Source organism: Pieris napi, chromosome 4, assembly GCF_905475465.1.
Source record: "Pieris napi chromosome 4, ilPieNapi1.2, whole genome shotgun sequence".
Taxonomy (NCBI): Eukaryota; Metazoa; Arthropoda; class Insecta; order Lepidoptera; family Pieridae; genus Pieris; species Pieris napi.
In genome coordinates this window covers 7,811,022-7,830,156 of record NC_062237.1, presented here as the reverse complement: position 1 = coordinate 7,830,156, position 19,135 = coordinate 7,811,022, and the positions used below count along the sequence as shown (strand labels likewise).

The 19,135-nt window shown below is 33.3% G+C and overlaps 1 protein-coding gene across 1 annotated transcript in view; it reads left to right on the top strand.

Annotated features, from left to right (window-relative positions):
* The window catches only part of LOC125048747 (transducin beta-like protein 2), an 81,805-nt gene extending 62,670 nt beyond the window's left edge, over positions 1-19,135 (top strand). The window contains exons 4-7 of the mRNA XM_047647604.1: positions 7,036-7,284; positions 8,268-8,391; positions 16,520-16,705; positions 18,903-19,135. Of these exons, the coding sequence (XP_047503560.1) occupies positions 7,036-7,284; positions 8,268-8,391; positions 16,520-16,705; positions 18,903-19,117 (774 nt within the window). The 3' untranslated portion in view covers positions 19,118-19,135. The remainder of the gene's footprint in view (positions 1-7,035; positions 7,285-8,267; positions 8,392-16,519; positions 16,706-18,902) is intronic.

Below are 19,135 nucleotides of genomic sequence, written 5' to 3'. Positions count from 1 at the left end.
TTAAATCGCGAGAGGTCAGAGGAAATATACAGGATATTGACATTAAGCGAGTGGGATGTCAGGAAGGGGTGATAATTGATAGCTGTAATATACTATTTTACTTGACCATATCATATATATCGTATTGATGGCGATACGAACTCAAATATTCGGGTTTTACTGAACAATATTAAGTATGAGTACGCCCTGTACCACGTAAATGTTAATAATGAGCCCGACTTAGCTAAACGGCACTTTGGACTATAAATTGAAACATTACTGAAACGCCTCTAGCTAATTTATACAAACTTGAAGTGCAGTAATGCATGGCGTATAACCCGTCGGTCGATTTAGATTTCCTGCAAATGTATCGGTAGGAATAGAAGCCTGGTCGCCATTTGTCTTCTGATTAAAATGATCAATTAATCAACCACAGAACAATGACTTTAATAGTTCTTGATAATAATTGAATGACAATACACTATCGCGTATTGCTGTGCGTCTTTATTATTTTGTTATATTTTAAATTACGTCACTAGAGTATTTGTAGTGATTTTATGCTATACAAATGTCACGTTCGTATGTATACATAATAAAAACATAACAATGAGACATTTATTATGAAACGAGAAAAACAACGTTTTCGTGACGATAGCTAGATTTCGCTAACAGTAAAAATCTGTCACAATGCGATTCCCATGATTGTCGTAACTAATACGAACTCGTTTTACACAATGGGAAATTAATATCTCGACACACAACAGCGGATAAAAAGGAATATTCTGTACTAGCGATGCGCCTTGGTTTTCGATGTACACTATCAACAAAGCTCTAAGTGAGATGGGCTAGACTGCGCGTAAATTTTAGCGCACTGCTTTATGATGCAAATTATTGCGACAATTGTTTTTAGAAGGATTCTTATAGAGGCATCACTCTTATGTACCATCGAACAGTATTAGGATAACAATTTTCACAACAAGAACACGTCAACATCAATGCTATGTAATCTGTGAATATTATCTAGAAAAGTCACAACTTTTTCACACGCTTTATATTAGCTTCACCTGTATGTATGTATGTATGTATGTAACCGACTCCTTCGGACTCGATTTTGACCCACATTAAACGGACAGATTTAATTCAAACTTTGTACACTTATAAATAATCAGCGACAATACCTATAATAATTTCATAGGTTTATCTCGAAAAAACAATTACATTTTTTTTAAGTCTACAAAGCAATACGATTAAATTGAGACAACACGTATTGCTGCTAGGACTAAAAAGTGGAAAATAAATATAGTTAAAAAAAACTAAAAAACACGCTTTTAGGTGTTGTTTGTAGGGTTGCTCGATAGACGAAAATATGGCACAGAGCGCGCCACGCTTTTTCACAATAATACCAGTATTTTTTGTTCATTACCATTTTCAGCCTAAATTAGGAATTATTTTTCACTTTTTAGTTTGATGTGCTTTAAAAGCGTGTTTTTTAGTTTTTTTAAACTATATTTATTTTTAATTTTTTTCATCCCGATGCGCGGGATGAGCTCCTTGTGACGGGTACAGTACAGCAATAAATTTCGACGAGTTACTCATGTCTACTTACGCATAGTCTGTCATAGAACGACATTCTTTTAATATTTTCTCCGCCTACAAACATGTATAGATGCAAATACATAACTTTTTGTTCAATTTCTAGGCATTACTGCATGTAATTTAGGTAATGTATTGCTAAAGCAACACCACGTCTTTTTTTTATGCCGTCGACGATGTTATTTCTTCTGAAACCTAAGACTTTCAGGTGAAACGCATTATGCTATACCATCTAGGCCAAGAAAGTCAATTGAAATTAATACTTTTCACACTGTATTTTTTTGGCTTTGTTTTTGTATGATTTCTTGTACATGGAACTAGTTGTGGATTAAGCAATTGTCTAACAATGTCTTGCTGCTTGCCGATATGAATATTCCCTATTCAATTTGGACTACAATAAACCTGAAAGCTATTACATAATTTCTTTATGTACCTTTGAGTAATGGCAATTGTACATGCTTCTGTCTTCGTGTTGGTGTCGTATAATAACAAAGACCTCAATTTTTATCGATCGTTAAAATGTTTTTTGTGTTAGGTAAACTTTATACATCTTGCATCATCCTTATTTTTTGTTTATTGTAAGAAGGGCTAATATAGAGATTGTCACTGTCTTTAGTTCAATGTATATATTGATCAATTTAGGTTATGACAACTTTATCAGTCTAACAACACTTTTATCACACTTTTATTATTTTACCACAGCGTAAACACAATGTGCCAAAAATACTATTTCAGTTTAAAGGGTGTAAATTAGATTAACTTGGTTTCTATCAAGAAAAGGGTAAACAAAGTTAAAAGCGCCTTAACTTGATTCACAATTTAGAATTTTAGTGAAACATTAATAAATAAATCAATGGCGCTACAAACTTTTCTAGGGGCTGGGCCTCAGATTTCTTTATTTGTTCCATGATCATTTGTCAATCTTTTAGGCAAGTAGGTGATCACCCTGTGCCTGACACACACCGTCGACTTTTTGGGTTTGGGTAGGCGGTTTTCTCACGATGTTTTTCTTTACCGTTCGAGCGAATGTTAAACACAGAATGAAAGTCGATTGGTGCACAGCCGGGGATAGAACTTACACCCTTAGGGATGAGAGTCGAACGCTGAAGCTACTAGGTCAAAATTTTTGCTAAAACATTAATACCGTCATTAAAATTATAAATTTTCACGGCAGTTCCTTCGTTTCAGACTAGGCTTTATCAAGAAGCATAATACATATGACGAATGTGACCTAGATGACGTTTACTACTTGCTACCGAGTTCTTTGTTTAAAAATCGAAGTATTTGAATAATTAAATCTATTGTCTACTTCATTTTTAAAACTGTGTCGTGTCATCTTGATAGCTTGGCATAGAGTAATTTATTTAATTAGAGTAAGTAGTAGTAAAGCATTTAATTAGAATCTAATATCCTTATTATTTGATTAGAATCTGTCGTTAAGTACTAGCATTATACACTATGTTATCCTGAAATACAAATACTATCGACACGCCCAGGCTGCGCAGAGGCAGCCGTGGCCCGTTAACCTTGAAATTCATACACCCTTCCTCATGAATGATTCTAGATATTGATGATTTGCCGTTCAGTAGTTTTTGAGGTTATCGCGAACAGATAAACTGATAGACATGGCGGATGACTTGTTTTTATGCAATATAAATGTTAAACTATGCTGTCTCTGTTTTTTTTGTAAACTATTAATCTCTAAAATTTTATTCTTTTAATCATATATCTCTTATCCGAAAAATTCAGAAAACAGCGTGTGGCACTCGGGGACTGCAGCAGTAAAGCTATTTTTAATAAAAATATTGCTGGTTATTTTTTATTTTTATTAGGAAATTAATTTGTTCACGCCCGAAACTTTAATGAGGAGAAGGAGAAGTAGATATTTCTCTGAAAAAGAACAGTTAAACGCATTTATAAGTCTACGACTCGTAGTAAATCGATTGGCATTTGGATAAGATTACCATGTAAGCGGCTAAAAACAATATAGTATCTATTTTTAAAAAGTGTTACACAGGTGTATGATTGCACATTATGTTATCAGCGTTCTCACATAGAGACAAAGAAATTTCCTTCAGTGAGCCAAATAAACGTTTCCTAGTTCTGACGTTCAATGTAACGTTATTGTGCTGATATATTAGTAATACGTAGGTATATAAAACCCTTTCGAAAATCAGAAACAATGGAATTTGTTTCAGAACAGTACTATAACAATTTTTGGAGTTAATAGTCACCCTATATGCGATATATATTTGTCCAGTAAAGTAATTTGTCCAGTAGTTGGTTAATTATTCAAATTTCGTAGTCCTGATCATTTATGACTGTTGGTCATTTAAATATTGTTTTGTTTTCGTATGGTTCTGAACTTCGTCAAACGGCTCATTGGTCTAGTGGTTAGTACCCCTGACTGCGAATCCATGGGTCCCGGGTTCGATCCCCGGCTGAGACAAACATCGATGTGATGAGCATTTGGTGTTATGCTTAGGTCTTGGGTGTTTAAATATGTATTTATATGTCTATCTAGATAGATAGACATATGTAACGGATCATAGGCAACGGATATACATACATATTATAGATATAATATGTATGTATATCCGTTGCCTAGTACCCATAACACAAGCTTCACCAGCTTAGCATGGGACTAGGTCAATTGGTGTGAAATGTCCAAAAAAAAACCTAGGTTATACTAGGCAAATCTATGATAGAAATATAGCTATAAATTAAAATTGTTATAAAAACAAATCCAATTTCTGGGACCAAAAAATAAATTTCTCGGACCTATTAAAACGGTGGCTTATACAGCCATCGGCTTCTCAATTTTGGGAAGTAAACTCCAGTCGCCAGCCAGAATTTGCATTGTAGTTGTTATCGCGACCTTCCTCTGAACAATGGCTCGGCTGTTCATTGTGCGATCGTCGCACGCGCAGCCTCGAAAATTATTTTTAGCAGGAAGGTTCGACGTTTCCTCGAGCCGACGTAAACCTAAGTTTTTATTAAACGATTAATGATAATTGGAAATAGATTTCCTATTTTTATTTTTCTTGCCTTGGTTATCGATGTTAAGCGAGAGTTATTAAATTGTTGTTCGTGAGCTATAGCTTACGTATTGCTTTATTCCTGTTTTTAATATCGGAATTTACTAGATTAACTATACAACATTTAACAGGATAACCCATAAATTACCTTATACTCAAGTTTTATATTAAGTTTTTAATTAAAACACATTTCTTCATAACAAGCTTCATTATACTAATCTTGTAACATATGGTGCGGAACTAGGCATTTGTTCATGAATGTCATACTACCAGTATTGGGTTTCGTGCTTTGTGATTGAAAGAATATAAAGTTGTCTTCATTAAAGAAATCTCCAAAGTTTGTTGCCAAAATAAACCTTCATTTTAAAGTGGTAAATTATACGCAATAAATATATTTACTATGTTTTAACAAAAAAAAAAACATATAGTCTACCTGCTACCTTTAATCTGAAATGCAGACAGAATCACTTATTCGGTCCTTACACTACACGTTGTTTGTGTCAAAGTGCGTTAACCCTAAAAGGCTAATATCGAAAACACGTCATATCGCACTATTGTGATACGCAATTTACATCTTTTGTAAATACGAAACTTATCTCTGGAGATAAACGCATGATGAATTATTCGTCCAGTGTCATGATATGAAGATAATTGGATGATAATAGAACCACCGGCGCTGAGATTGTAAAACGAAACGGGCAAAAGAGCAGTCGATTGTCTATAGATGATTGTCTGTGATTGGTGAAACGGAAAGACGTAGAGTCTGGCTAACGAAAGTAGATACTGGATTTTTATGCAAACTTTTTATATGACAACACTAAAGTTAGTACGGTCAAAATGTCACGATATTTTAAATAAGTACATATTAGTTTTAGTTACTTTAGATAATGTTATTGTTCTTTTACAGATAGTCTTGAGATTATTAGCCAACGGTTATGAATTTAAGAAAAACAAAAATGAACGTTCATTATTAATTGAACGATATGATATAGCTGCATGGAGATATCGCTTTTTGCGTACCATTGCATCGAAACGTGCAGAAGGCAAGCCAATAATCTACTTAGATGAAACTTATGTCCACAAAACCTATAAGCCTAAAAATTGCAAGCATCCACTAGTGAAATAAAAATGAATGTCAAAGTATCAAAGTGAGTTGTTCCAACTTTCCTTTTTACTTTAGGGCTGCCATGCTGTTATTTTTTAGTTTTGCCGCGCTTTTTCAGTATCAACTTTCATTAGCCAGACTCTACCGTACATTATATTGGTCATGTATGGCATGTACACGCAATATAAATACATCAGGTATTTTGTAGTAATTTATTAAGGGTTGGATTGAACGTGTATGAAATTATGAATAAGATAACGAGAGATAAAACAATGGAAGATAAACCGTCTGTGTATTTTAGACCGAAAGCTTATCGAGGGGGAATTAAAAACATCATATCACTGAAGACGTTCCGATTTTAAACGTCTATTGTTTTTAAACTAATTCACAATTGCTATAGTCAAATTAACATTTAATTGAAAAACTTTGTATACTCAGCTCCACCGTTTTTTCATTAAATAATACCAGAATATAGTATTTTTTTACATTTGAATCAATTCTTTACATCAATTAATTATTTGTTTGTAAACAATGACGCTTTGTGACCTTAGGAGATATGATATTCGAATGTTATTATTTTTTTGAAGATGAATGTGATGAATTTATTCAAGATATGAATATGTCAATTATACCTATGTCAAAAAAAGTTATCAACTATTCAACATCTCCTATAATATTATTTTTTTTCTTTTGCTCGGCGAAGGTCATAAGAAAATCGGATTGTATTTGAAAAAAAAAATATCTCAGGCATAGACATCACCTATCATACATACATGTGTGATTTTACTTAGCCTACCTTTTTAGTACCTACATACCAACATGGAACATTTTGCTATGCTACCCCAGAGACCGTTCGGTTTTCGGAATGAAATGGAATGAAAACTTTTTAGGTTTTTCTGTGAATTTTTCTCTATATAAATAAACCTCAGAGTTCAAGTCATAAGATTTAAATTAACAAATAAAAAATAGGGGTTGATCGTGGAGGGGTGAAAATTAAGATATATATATATATACAATATATATGCTGTATCATAAAAAAATAAAAACAATTTTTTTATCTAAAAATAAAAATTTTGTGGTTGACCACCCTTAACATATTTTGGTGGTTTGAAAGATAGTAGCCGATTCTCAGACTGACTGAATATGCATAAAAAATTTCATAAGATTAATCAATAAAAAACTTCAAAGGAGTGAGGTATATAACATTGTGACACGAGTATTTTATATATTAAATATGTAAAAGAAAATTAAAAAAAACCAATGCAGTCTTAGGCCAAGACGAATAATATTATTACTAAGCTTAACCTTCATTGCCCGCAGGTACACGAGGAAGACGTGGTCGGTTTCGGTATATCTAGTAACGGAAAGTTCATGATGTCCTGCTCTGCGAAGACTGATATGATCATCTACGACCTCAAAGGCCAGATCCTGGAACGGCTGGACACCTACTTGATGAACACACATTCAGCTAAGATCTCCCCTTGTGGTCGTTTCGTGGTGGCCACAGGTTTTTCACCGGATGTAAAGGTCATGGAAGTCTGCTTCACTAGGAATGGAGATTTTAAACAGGTGAGGTTTAAAAAAAAAAATATGTTTATTATGGAACATAAGATACATGTATCACTTATTCCACGTCATTAAATTTGAATTTGTCGGCATCCCTACTCATCGGCAAAGAAGACAGAGAGTGTAGGCCGAGAGAAAAAGCCGGCGTAAAAAACTCTCGGTACTCTTTTAAAACAGCAAATCATCAACAACACCTATTTAAAACAAATATCGCAAATTAATTAGAAGTAGCCTGTCTAGCACTAGTCCCAGGCCCTTTTATCAACTAGATAATCGTTGACTTTATAGTAAGCCTTTTTACACAGCTTTTCTGCGGGTATCATAGTTTAAATCGTGATATCTTCATTAGGCTCAGATAGCTAAGCTACCACTCTTTATTTTGTTAATAAACCAACGATCAACTCAATTATTATCTGGAATTGTCACTAAAGACTCAGAAAGGAAATTGCTGATTCCAATAATTTTGACTTCGTCATTATTACGTCATGATTTCAATGTTATCCATTCAATATCTTAGCATTGAATTTTAATTAAGATAAACGTATTGAATTTTATCATACGTATCGCTTCTGAAACTCATTCGCCCTTAGAATTAAGAAAACAGTATTTAAAATTATTGAATCACAAAATTATTGATTTAAAGTTACAAGGGACCAAGTCCAGCAGGCTGCTGGAAGTCTTCAATTCTCAGCTAAACAATCGTGGCCTAGGTTTAGATGTAACTGTTTCTCTATAAAATTAGTTAAATAAATGTAGAAATGTGTTTGGTGACACAATACTTTTATATTAAAGACCGTCTAGGCAAATTTGATAACAGTAGAACTCTCAAGCATGTGTAATTTTGTGTTGTCTCTCAATACGATTTATAAAAAACTGTCTATTGGGCCTTGAACATAGTGATGATATTTTTATTATTTTAAGCCATTTTTAGTAACATAAAATGATATTTTTTGTATTAACTATAATCAGTTAAAACTGGTCTTCAGGTGGTTAAGGCTTTTGAGCTGACGGGACACAATTCCGGAATCTACGATGTGGCATTCACACCTGATACGTCACATATTGCAACTATATCTAAAGATGGCACGTGGAAGCTATTTCATACTAACAGTGAGTATTGCGCAGTTCTGAATAGTTCAGTAAATTCTGTTAAAGATATTTCTATTTGTCATGCAAATTTAGATATTGTAATACAAAAGTAGGTGTTCCTTACTTGGTTGTTCTATTAATAAAAATGTATTCAATTTGTTTTCGCCGTGACCGTAAAAACTTATATGGAAACTAAATTAAATTTGCGGGCCGTGTCATCGTTTTATTATAAAAGGAGATATTATAGGACATCCTTCCACGCATTAACCGGTGATTAAGAGAAGAGATAGAGGTAGCCTTAGATATACAAAAATATGAGGATTGGATGATAAGGATGTTGGCATTGATAGAACTGGGAAATAGAATGCTGGAATTAAAATTAAAACAAAATTTATTACGAGTATACATATCTAACTCACACAATCTAACTAAAGTGGAGATGGACGGGTCATGTGGTGAGAGTAAAGGAGCAAAATGGTACATAATCGTAACTGAGTACTACGAAGCCAAGAAGTGGGAATCGAAAGGGAGGCAAATAAGAAAATGCGAGGACGCTATATTAATGGTAGCGCGTCAAATGTTCATTCGAAACGCTACAGAACGCTACGATTGGTAAAAGATTGAGGAGGCGTTTGTCGAAGGACAAGCTGTATAAATCAATAACCGTTTGCCGATAGATATTATATATAGATAGGGACTAACTATTATATTACTTTATTTTTAGCATGTAAGTTAAACAGCATTAAAGGCTTTTTATATATTACTAGCGATCCGCTCCGGCTTCGCACGGGTATAAAATATATAGCCTATGTCACTCACTGAAAAAATGATTAAAATCGATCCAGTAGTTTTGATTTATTCATTACTGCCCGTGGCCCGCACGCGTTAAATTTGGATATTTTGATAAATCTCGTAGGGTTCAGCCTGCGTTTGCAATGTAAGCGCAAAAAATAATTATTTACGACATTACATTAGAAGCCTAAAAAATAACAGTATTTCTCCACTATTTCATGGATGTTATTATACATAAAAACCTTATTCTTCAATCACTCTATCTATTAAAAAACCGTATCAAAATCCATTGCGTAGTTTTAAAGATTTAAGCATACATAGGGATATAGGGACGGAGAAAGTGACTTTGTTTCAACTTTTATACTATGTAGTGATTTTTAAGGGTGGGATGAGACATGAGACGTCAGAGGTACGTGTAAAGAAATTCCTGTAAAACTTCAATAGCAAATAAATTAATGTACACGCTTCACTGTTACACAAATTAACTAATAGACTAGTGTTACGTATAGGTAGTGTTTATGTGTTTATATTATATTACTATGCAAATCACAGATTGCGATAAAAATGATGCATTGCTAAATAAAGTTGGATATCGAGACGGTGAATCATTTATCAATTAATAAAATAAAATATTAGTCAGCTGTTTCGTGTAAACCTTAATATCATTGAAGCCTAAACAAGTTTAAGGTCCAGTAGCTTAATCTTCATACATTACATAAAACCTTTTTACATAAAATATTATGAAGAAAGTCTATTTATCTAGTATACACAAATAATGATAACGTTTATAACGATAACCTTTTCTAATCAAATGGGTTATCTTATGTATTAGAACTGGCCGATATTTATCTATGAGTGGCCTACACAACATTATAAAAGGGAGTAAAAGCTATATAGTTTACGATAGCGCTACTGATATTGAGAAAACTACACCAATACAAACTAGGGTAGACTATCGAAGCTTTAGTAGAATGCGATCCTGGTAGTTTCAAGTTTACGGTAGTGCGAAGGCCTTATTTTGAGAGACTTTTTAATCGGCTCTCAGTAGGTAGAAGCTATTTTCACCTCAGACCGTATATGAAAACACAATTTTTTTCGACAATCACTGATCTAAAAGATCTTTAATCTTCTTTAAAGGGTATAAACACGAATCTGCCTCGAGGAATGCTTTTCAGCAACCTTGATCAGCGACTGTCGCATCAAACAGAACTATTTGATGTTATGTTAGAGACTGTTGAAATTTTGCCATATTGAATTAATATTTACCTACATTTTTACAAAAAACTACTGTCCAAGATTTTCCAATGATAAAATTATAGGACACACAATATAGGCTATCAACGTCATTTATTTTTTACGAATTGGCTAATTATTTTATATATACATAGCCCTTTAATTAAAGACAATTTAAAAATTCCTACTTAATTAGCAAAACATAGCAATGCCATTAAATGGAATTTGTCGCAAAAAGTTTGTCTTACATACAAGAAATAAGCATATGTACTAAGATTTGAAACCATTGCTTATATTTATATTTTTTTAATATGTTATGAATGTCCCATTTAAAGGCCGAAAAGTATTTATTTATTTTAGGTTTGTGATGATGTTTTTACCATGCAAGCGGTAGCCATGGTAAAAATTATGATTTCTATAAATAAAATTTCGGTTCTGAAACTGGAATTAGATAACATGACAAAATTGTGCTCATTAACGGTATATTTGTAAGGAAGTGTTCCATATTTAAAAATAGACACATCGTTTATTTGCTTTAATGTTGGTACCTATCGGTCGCGACACTTAGGTCCTCTGTAAAACATTTTTGCGTCTAAATGACAGAAATACAGCCTTGTTAACTGTTTTATCATACTACTACTTACTGTTTTTAGATAAAAATCAATTTCTTAATTCATTACACTTAATACTATTTCACAATTTTCCTCTTATTTGATGTAAACAGAAATTTTAAGTGTAATCTCAAACAGGTTAATGTTTTCGATGTAAACTTTTGCTTATATTGCGTCATTGTTATTAAGTTATTATTTGAGTCTTGCCTTAATTGCTTACTTAATATTGCATCCCATACCTAGTCTTCTAATGAGTCGAAATATGTTAATAACGATGGCACTTAATGTGAAATACATTACATACGATTAAAGGAATCATAGTGTAGTTAAAGATCCTTTTAGCTTATTTAAATATTTATTCAATGTAGATAGCAATAAAAGTAAATTCAAGTGAAATTGTGCAATATTTTGTTGTAATCAAAGAAGTTCCTCTGTCTCTATGAACTCCATAAACTCAAAACCTAATGGCTGTACTTCGTACCAGTTCCACAGAACACACCTAAACATTCCTGAGGAAGCTGGCTTGACAATTATAGCTGAAGATATTGCAAAAAATCTTGCAAAATACAAGAAATCTAGGCAGTCGAAAACTTGTCTTTCTCTGGCTTTACATAATTCTCTCCACGTTTAGCGTAATTGTTATCATTTTTGTAAAAATAATGCCATAAATAGATAGTCATAATGTTACATTCCTGGGTATGAACGCCCGGGGCATATATTGGGAGCTTAGCTATCATCAATGAAGACGCAGTACAGGGCAGTGGGAAGACTTTGGTTATTTGACAATCAAATCAAGCAAGTTAATGTCATTGACGAAAATCGAATTAAAAGCAGTGTTGTCCTAATGGCTTCATAGATTTCCTGGCTATGCACCAATGGACTTTCTGGCTATATGCGCAACTAAAACTCGCGTGTACGGCAAAGGAAATCGTGAGGAAACCAGCATGCAGACCCAAAAATTGACGTCGTATATCAGTAGGCTGATCACAAGAATGATCACGAAACAGATACGTTAATCTGAGTTCTAGACCTAAAAGCCTCTGGATTATTATTATTAGACAAAATTCGTTATATTTCTGCATCTGTTTTTTATAGGCAAGTAACAAGCAACCTTCTACAACACTTGTTGGTCAAGCCTTAACTAAGTCGGTAAATCCGGTATTCATTGACTACGATTTTAATATAGCATACATATATAAATAAGCTATACCACAATAAGCAACATAAGAATGAATAATTAAATAAACATACATCCTTGACTAGCATTAGGTTAACATTGTTGGGAGTATTGGTTTAGATGCCTGACTAGAATTAGCATTATTACTGGCACTGTAATTCAACTGTTATTATCAAACAGACAGTACAATACTGTCTGTTGCCATGGTTACGGTGTTAGAAGATATTTTTAAGAGAGACTTCTTTGAATTGGGAAATGTATAGCCTGAATAAAAAGTTTTCATCGAAAGCATTCATCTTACATTCATAGTCCACGATTATATGTTTCGAACTGTCGAATAATAAGAATATGTGTTACATTTTTCCATGGTCGTATTTGGAATAATACATCGTACACGAACTATGTATGACAAGTATGCAAAATCTTTATGTTCGTGCAATGACGAGCTGACATCGTATCGAAGTACTTACAGATACTTATAAGTTCTAGGTACTTTACGTTGCGAATACTTGAGGAAGATTTTGTGTTGAGTCTTGTCATCACGGAAACAGGGGATTAACTGAATTATAAAATAAGGCTTTTTAAAGGTTTCATATATAAAAACATCAAATAAACTGTTTTAAATCGATGTTATATGATTAATATAATTTAGTATTCCTTTAAAGATATTTGTAAATCAACACAAAAACTTATATTGAAAATGCTTTACAATAAAAAATAACAATGGCGCTCATATTTCTATAGCTGTTCCGTGATCATATGTTTTTTCTAATAGGTGATTACCTTCTGTCTACACGTCATAGACTTTTTGGGTCTAAGACATGCCGGTTTCTTCACGACGTTTGTCCTCACCAAGCAAGTGTTAAATGCGGACAAATAAAGTCCATACACTGCCGGGGTTCGAACCTGTGGTAGATCAGGGACGAGAACTGCTCTTGATGTTATTCAAATGTATTCCAAACAAGCTTAGTGACGTCATAATGTCCCTCGAAGGATAAGAGGTATTTTACGATTTGCTTCATATTAAATGGTTTCTAATGAACGAGGAAAACCTCGGGATTGTCCCATGAATTTGATTAAAATACGTTTATAGGGTATTCTTACTTACATAGGATAACGTCGTTTTTGTTTATTCCGAGCCTATAAAATCACATCATAACCTATTTAGCTGGGGTTAGTTTGTGTGCTTCACACTTGTATTGTTTAAATATAATAAAAATACTTTTAATAAGAATAAAAGTTATACTTTTTTTATTTTCTCGGGGATAATTACGTTTTAATGAAGTAATTTTTAATGTTTATAATTCACTTTCCAATTTGGTTTTAAATTTACATCGTGTTACGTTTTCCCACGACGATAATAAAGCGAAGTACACATTATCGTTACGGGGACTGTAGGTATAATGTACAATTAGTATTACTTTCCAAAATTTCTGTTCATTCGTAATAAGATTTTTTCCCACGTTTCAAATCCGTATGTTTAAAACAAATGACTCATGATTAAAACAGCCTATTCACGATGGCAGGAAAATAACTTAGCAAGATATAATGGTCTATATTTTCAAACAAAAAGGGTTTGAATATGCGTAAGATAATTTAAAAAAAAAGAAGCAATCGTAAATTTTGTATAATGCTAGTTTTTCCCTTTTTTCAAATCGTTTGAATAAACGGGTGCGGTTAAAAAATCCAGTGTATCGAAATTGCTAGAAGTACAAGATTTTTCTTTTAAAGTCATTTTTTTATAAAAACCAGTATTCATTACTGGTTTATTATAGAACCAAATTGTTTGCTAATATGTACTTGGTTTACGTAAAGCATGGCTTGCTCTATAAAATGCGTAGAATGCTCACATCCTTGTTGCGTATCCTTGTTTTGTTTATCTTATGTAAATGAAGCGGATCCGAACACTGCAATCGTCTTTATTAACCTGACATTTTAAGGCGGATTTTTAGGCATTTGTGGTCCCTTTCTACGCAGTGAGACACGTGACAAGAAGCTGGTCTCAGTTCTCTACTCATTTACCTATCTTTATATACCTGTGCCCGGAGATTCTGAAAATTCCCAGGGAAATACATTAGTCCGGTTCAACACTGTGTATATTATTGTTGTATGTTAACTATAGGTGCTGTAGTGCGGAGACAGTTCTAAAGACCCCGTAGTCCAATGTAACAAATGGATGTATGGACCGTTTTATGTCCATCCGAAGGACGGAGAGTTCAAACACCGCCATCGCGTTTTATAATTTCGGTCCCACACGGTATTAAAAGCTGACGCTCACATAATTTTGCGTCTCCTATGAATTTACCATGGAGTGCTCAGAGGAGTTGTTCGGATTACCTACAGCTGAGTTTCATTATCGGACGTCGAGACAGAATACGAAAATCCACTGTTATCACCGCGAATCCGTTGTTCTACAACTGAGCATTTTTAAAGGCACTTTTTGCTCCTCACCACTACTAAGTGTAACCAGCTGAAGTATTTCCAACTCACTCGCTCTCGCTTGCGATCCTTTTGTGAGTGTTCTGTATCATTGAAGAATATGATATGGATGGAATATGTAAACAACTCTCTAATAGTCTCATATGTTTGAGAGTTTATTTATGTTATATTGCTGTATGGGCTTATAACCAATAATCGCCGTATTTGTAGATTCCTTTAGTAAATACAAAATAACGTTCCTTTAATTCCAGTTTGTTAATTCTTTAAAGTAGGTCAATATTAATTATTTACATAATTTAAGGAAATTATTCACGAAATAATTATTTAAGTGGTAGATAAGAAAATCCAATCTATTTGTGTCAAATTTGTCCATTAATTTTTAATTTATGTAAAAGTAACCTAATCTCGAATATGAAGAACGTTATCAAACTCAAATTCAAAAAAGTTCACGTTTCTTACAGACGTTCCGACTTATTTGAGATGCCAGAAGGGTAGACGTTTCGTTAATTACCTGTAAACTTCGACCGGGAATCAAAACCTTTTAAGTTTCATGTATGAAAACGCCTAGGCCCGAAGCCCACTCCAATCACTTAAGTACATTGGCCAAACAAATTGTTACTAGGAAATTTGATAATTTCAAATTATTAAACTCTATGAAGTCAGTCACTATAATTCAAAGTAATATTGTATTATGTTGAATTCTGCAGCTTTTATTTATTTGATTTCTAGTATTCCGATAATTTATATAAATACACAATAAATAAAAACGGAATACGCATTGAAACATATAATAATATTATATACAAGACATTCAAGAAAAGTTTTTTTTTACTTTGAAAAGTTCAAATTATGATATGCATTGCTCATTATAACTAAGTTCAGTTTTTAAAGTAATTTTTAGGAATATTCTACTTTTATTAAATATACCTATGTGTTGATAGTTTGCGTTATAATTTGAAGGTATACTTAAAATATGAAACCTCCTCTAAGACTAAATTAGCTATTAAATGCTTTCAGTGTCGTCAACTAATTGGAGCTTATAGCACGGATTAATATTTCGAATATGCTGTAACTGCCAGTAGTAATATCGATCATGACGTTTTTGTATGCAATTTTGACGTAGTTCTCACAATATCAGTAGCGCTAATGTCGCAGCCTTGGTATGCGGTAATTCAAATTTAAAATCATTTATTAATTTAGCTAACATAATGTTCATTGTACATTTATGAACGTCAATAAAAATACATATTAAATGCTAAATGCTTCTAATTTTACATTTACTGCCAGTTCTCAAATCAAGGGCGTAGAACGGACAATAAACTCTCCGCCACTTTTTTTATCGACAAGTTTTTTGTTTTACAAAATGTTTGTAATGAGCTGCAACCATTACACCATGTTCCACATGACATCTTAAGTAAATAATAATAGTAATAAAAAATATTTGTCCTCTATCAGCAGGAGACATAGTGAAATAGGAGTACGCAGTACATTCTCGTGGGATCAACTCGTAAACACTGAATATCGGAATCGCTATTGGGAGTAGTAAATTGATATACACCTCTGTCTAATATGTAATTATATAGTATTTCTGTTGTTGGCAAAAATAAGCATAGCTTTTTTATACCATGTGTTATATTCGCTTCATTGTGTCAGCACATATATTAGCTTTTGGTATTGGAGTTAAAATGGAGTTCTGAAATATTTGTAAAAAATAAATATTAATTATAAATGCTAATTATATTCATATATTTGATAACAATATTAGTGATCTTGTAAACTGCTCTTAATCAGGTTTAATCTTTAATTTACATTTAATGTTTGGTTCTATGGCTGGTTTGCTTACCTTGTGTAATTAATTTTTCTCGTCTTTAGAAGTAATATTTATAAAACATTTCAGTCAAGTACACACTCGGCGAGTCACCGCACGTGTTAGAAACGGGAACCTATACACCAGGAGTTAATCCGCCACGCATCGCTCTCTCACCCAACGCCGAAGTACTAGCTTTGGCCTGCGACACCAACGTTTCCTTCTATGATACATACACTGGCAAATTGTTTGGGACAGTCGAGAATATCTACTCAAGTAAGTATTTGTAATTTCTCCTTGTCTTAACAAGCAAAACAATACTATGATTAGTTTTGGGGCTGGAGAAAGCAACTTTCCTAGGGTGTAAATATGATGTATGTGTCGCGAATTAAGTTCTGCGGTCTGCCCATAGACATTTTCAACAAGGGATGGTCAGCCTGTCGCTCGTATCACCACGACGTCCGTCGTTCCACAACCGAGCGTTTTTAAAGCAATTTTGTCGCATACCAATATGTGGAATCTGCTGCCCACCGATGTATATCCGAACCAATTCGACTTAAGGTGCTTCAAGAAAAGAGCATACCAATACTTAAAAGGCCGGCAACGCACTCGCGAGCCCTCTGGTAATGTGTGTCGCAATGGACGGCGGTATCACTTACCATCAGGTGAGCCTCCTGCCTGTTATCCGCCTGTTGTATAAAAAAACCCATAAAGCTTCACTAATAAACTAACAAGAGTGTATAACCGGTACGCTAAACTAGACGTTAAGTCTGATACTGTTATATAATTGTAACAATAAATGATTGACTAGAAACCTTGAGCAGCGCTTTAGTTTGAGCTGTCAAAAATTATAGCGATTACCAATATATTACAAAAAAAACTATAAGAAGGTTGTGCTACTCTGTGACAATTGACGAAGTCCTTCTAGGGCAGTGTTTCCCAACCTATTTTGAACCCACCTTTGCCTTCCTAAAATTCTGAAATTACTTGGAAAGTGTTTACGAAACACAGTATATAATTTAAAAAAATTATAAATTTTAGAAAAGCCCCCTTAAAAATCAAATTGCCCCCCTGAAGGTGTGGGCTCCACGTTGGGAAACACTTTTCTAGAGCGTTTCAAAAGTCATTAAATCCAACCAAGTCAGATAATAGTATTGAGTTCCCGGTTCATGATCGTGACCCGAATTTGTCAATCTGACCTTCGATATGCTTAAACGACGATAAGTTTGCAATTTTAAATCGCTAACCTTAATATTTTTATAACTTGAAATTACAAACAAAATAATTTTGTTGTCACATTGAAGTCGAACATGATCAAAATTCGGAATTTTGATTATTAGAAGTTGCGAGGATTCTTCATATTTGCATGCTGTTCGCATCTATAATTGAAGTGTTTATCTTAGAATTTGCATGTGATGGCGAAGCTATTAATAAATCAATTTTTATTTATAATTACTTGTTTATATGAATTCAGAAAGCACGATATGTAAAGACTAACTTATGACTATAAATGATCTACGTAATTGCAATACGTATTAGATCGTATGAAAATTATTTTTTTATAAATTTAGTTATTTGCACGCGCAGTGCCTAAGCTACGTGCCTTTGAATCGGAAGCAATTGATCACGTAAAAAATAGAACGCCCTGCAACAAACGGAAAATTTACCTATTTTCAAATCGAGGTTATCAGATACCCAATAAATTATTTAGAGCGGTTCGCGACTCTATTGATTTGCTACAAAAGAGGAACTTACGTATTCTCTGACGTCTATAAAGGTCGCCGCAAACACGCGATGCGATTCTACGAATTTAATAAGTAAATCCTATAGTATACATGTTACTACTCAGTAATGACGTGAACAATATAAATTTACGCAGAGATATCAAACGACCTGATACATGATGCCATTTTTAAAGTAGATGAAAACCTTTTTTTTACACTGCACTATATGTTTCAGTTTGTTTATTCCTTTGTAGTTAACTTTAGCCTGAATAGCCTCATTCATCCTGAATCCAACGTTAACTTTGTACAAAAGATTCAGGATGGCATATACATTATTCCCGTTCTTAACCATCAGAACGTTATTCTTATATATTCTAATAAATAAGCATTAGTGTGCCAGCGAATTTGTTTACAAAAGGTAGTACAAAATATGTGGAGACAAGAGTAAATTTAGAAAAAAATAATTATTATTTTTTTAGGTTTTCGATTTGATTCCCTTTTCTTTTTACATTAGGCATTTGACAATAACATATATAACTACATTCATCGGCTGACAATAACTTTTTAATAACTTGTAGTAAAATACAAGGCGGGAATCCCCTTTAAAAATATTCTTAAACGTTATTATTGCTTTACACTCAGTTATAATTTTCAATAATACGTATTTATCGTATAGTTTCCTCCTTACGAGCAAGTTTATTATAATTGAGGTTTATTTATGCTGTATTGTTTTTTACTCGTTTTTTCAGGTTCAATAAACTACGTATCCTTCGATTCATCGGGTCAGTATTTGTACGTGTGTGGCGAGCGAGCAGTGCGCATACTTCATAATGTCTGTGGTTGGTCGACTAGTATTGATACATGCACGAGACTTCTTGCAACTAAACAGACCTCTGCCACAGTTGAAAGACTTAACAAGACTATCCAGGAATGTAAGGAGAAGTTAGCTAAGTTTAACAACTAAAGCCCTAATGTCTATATG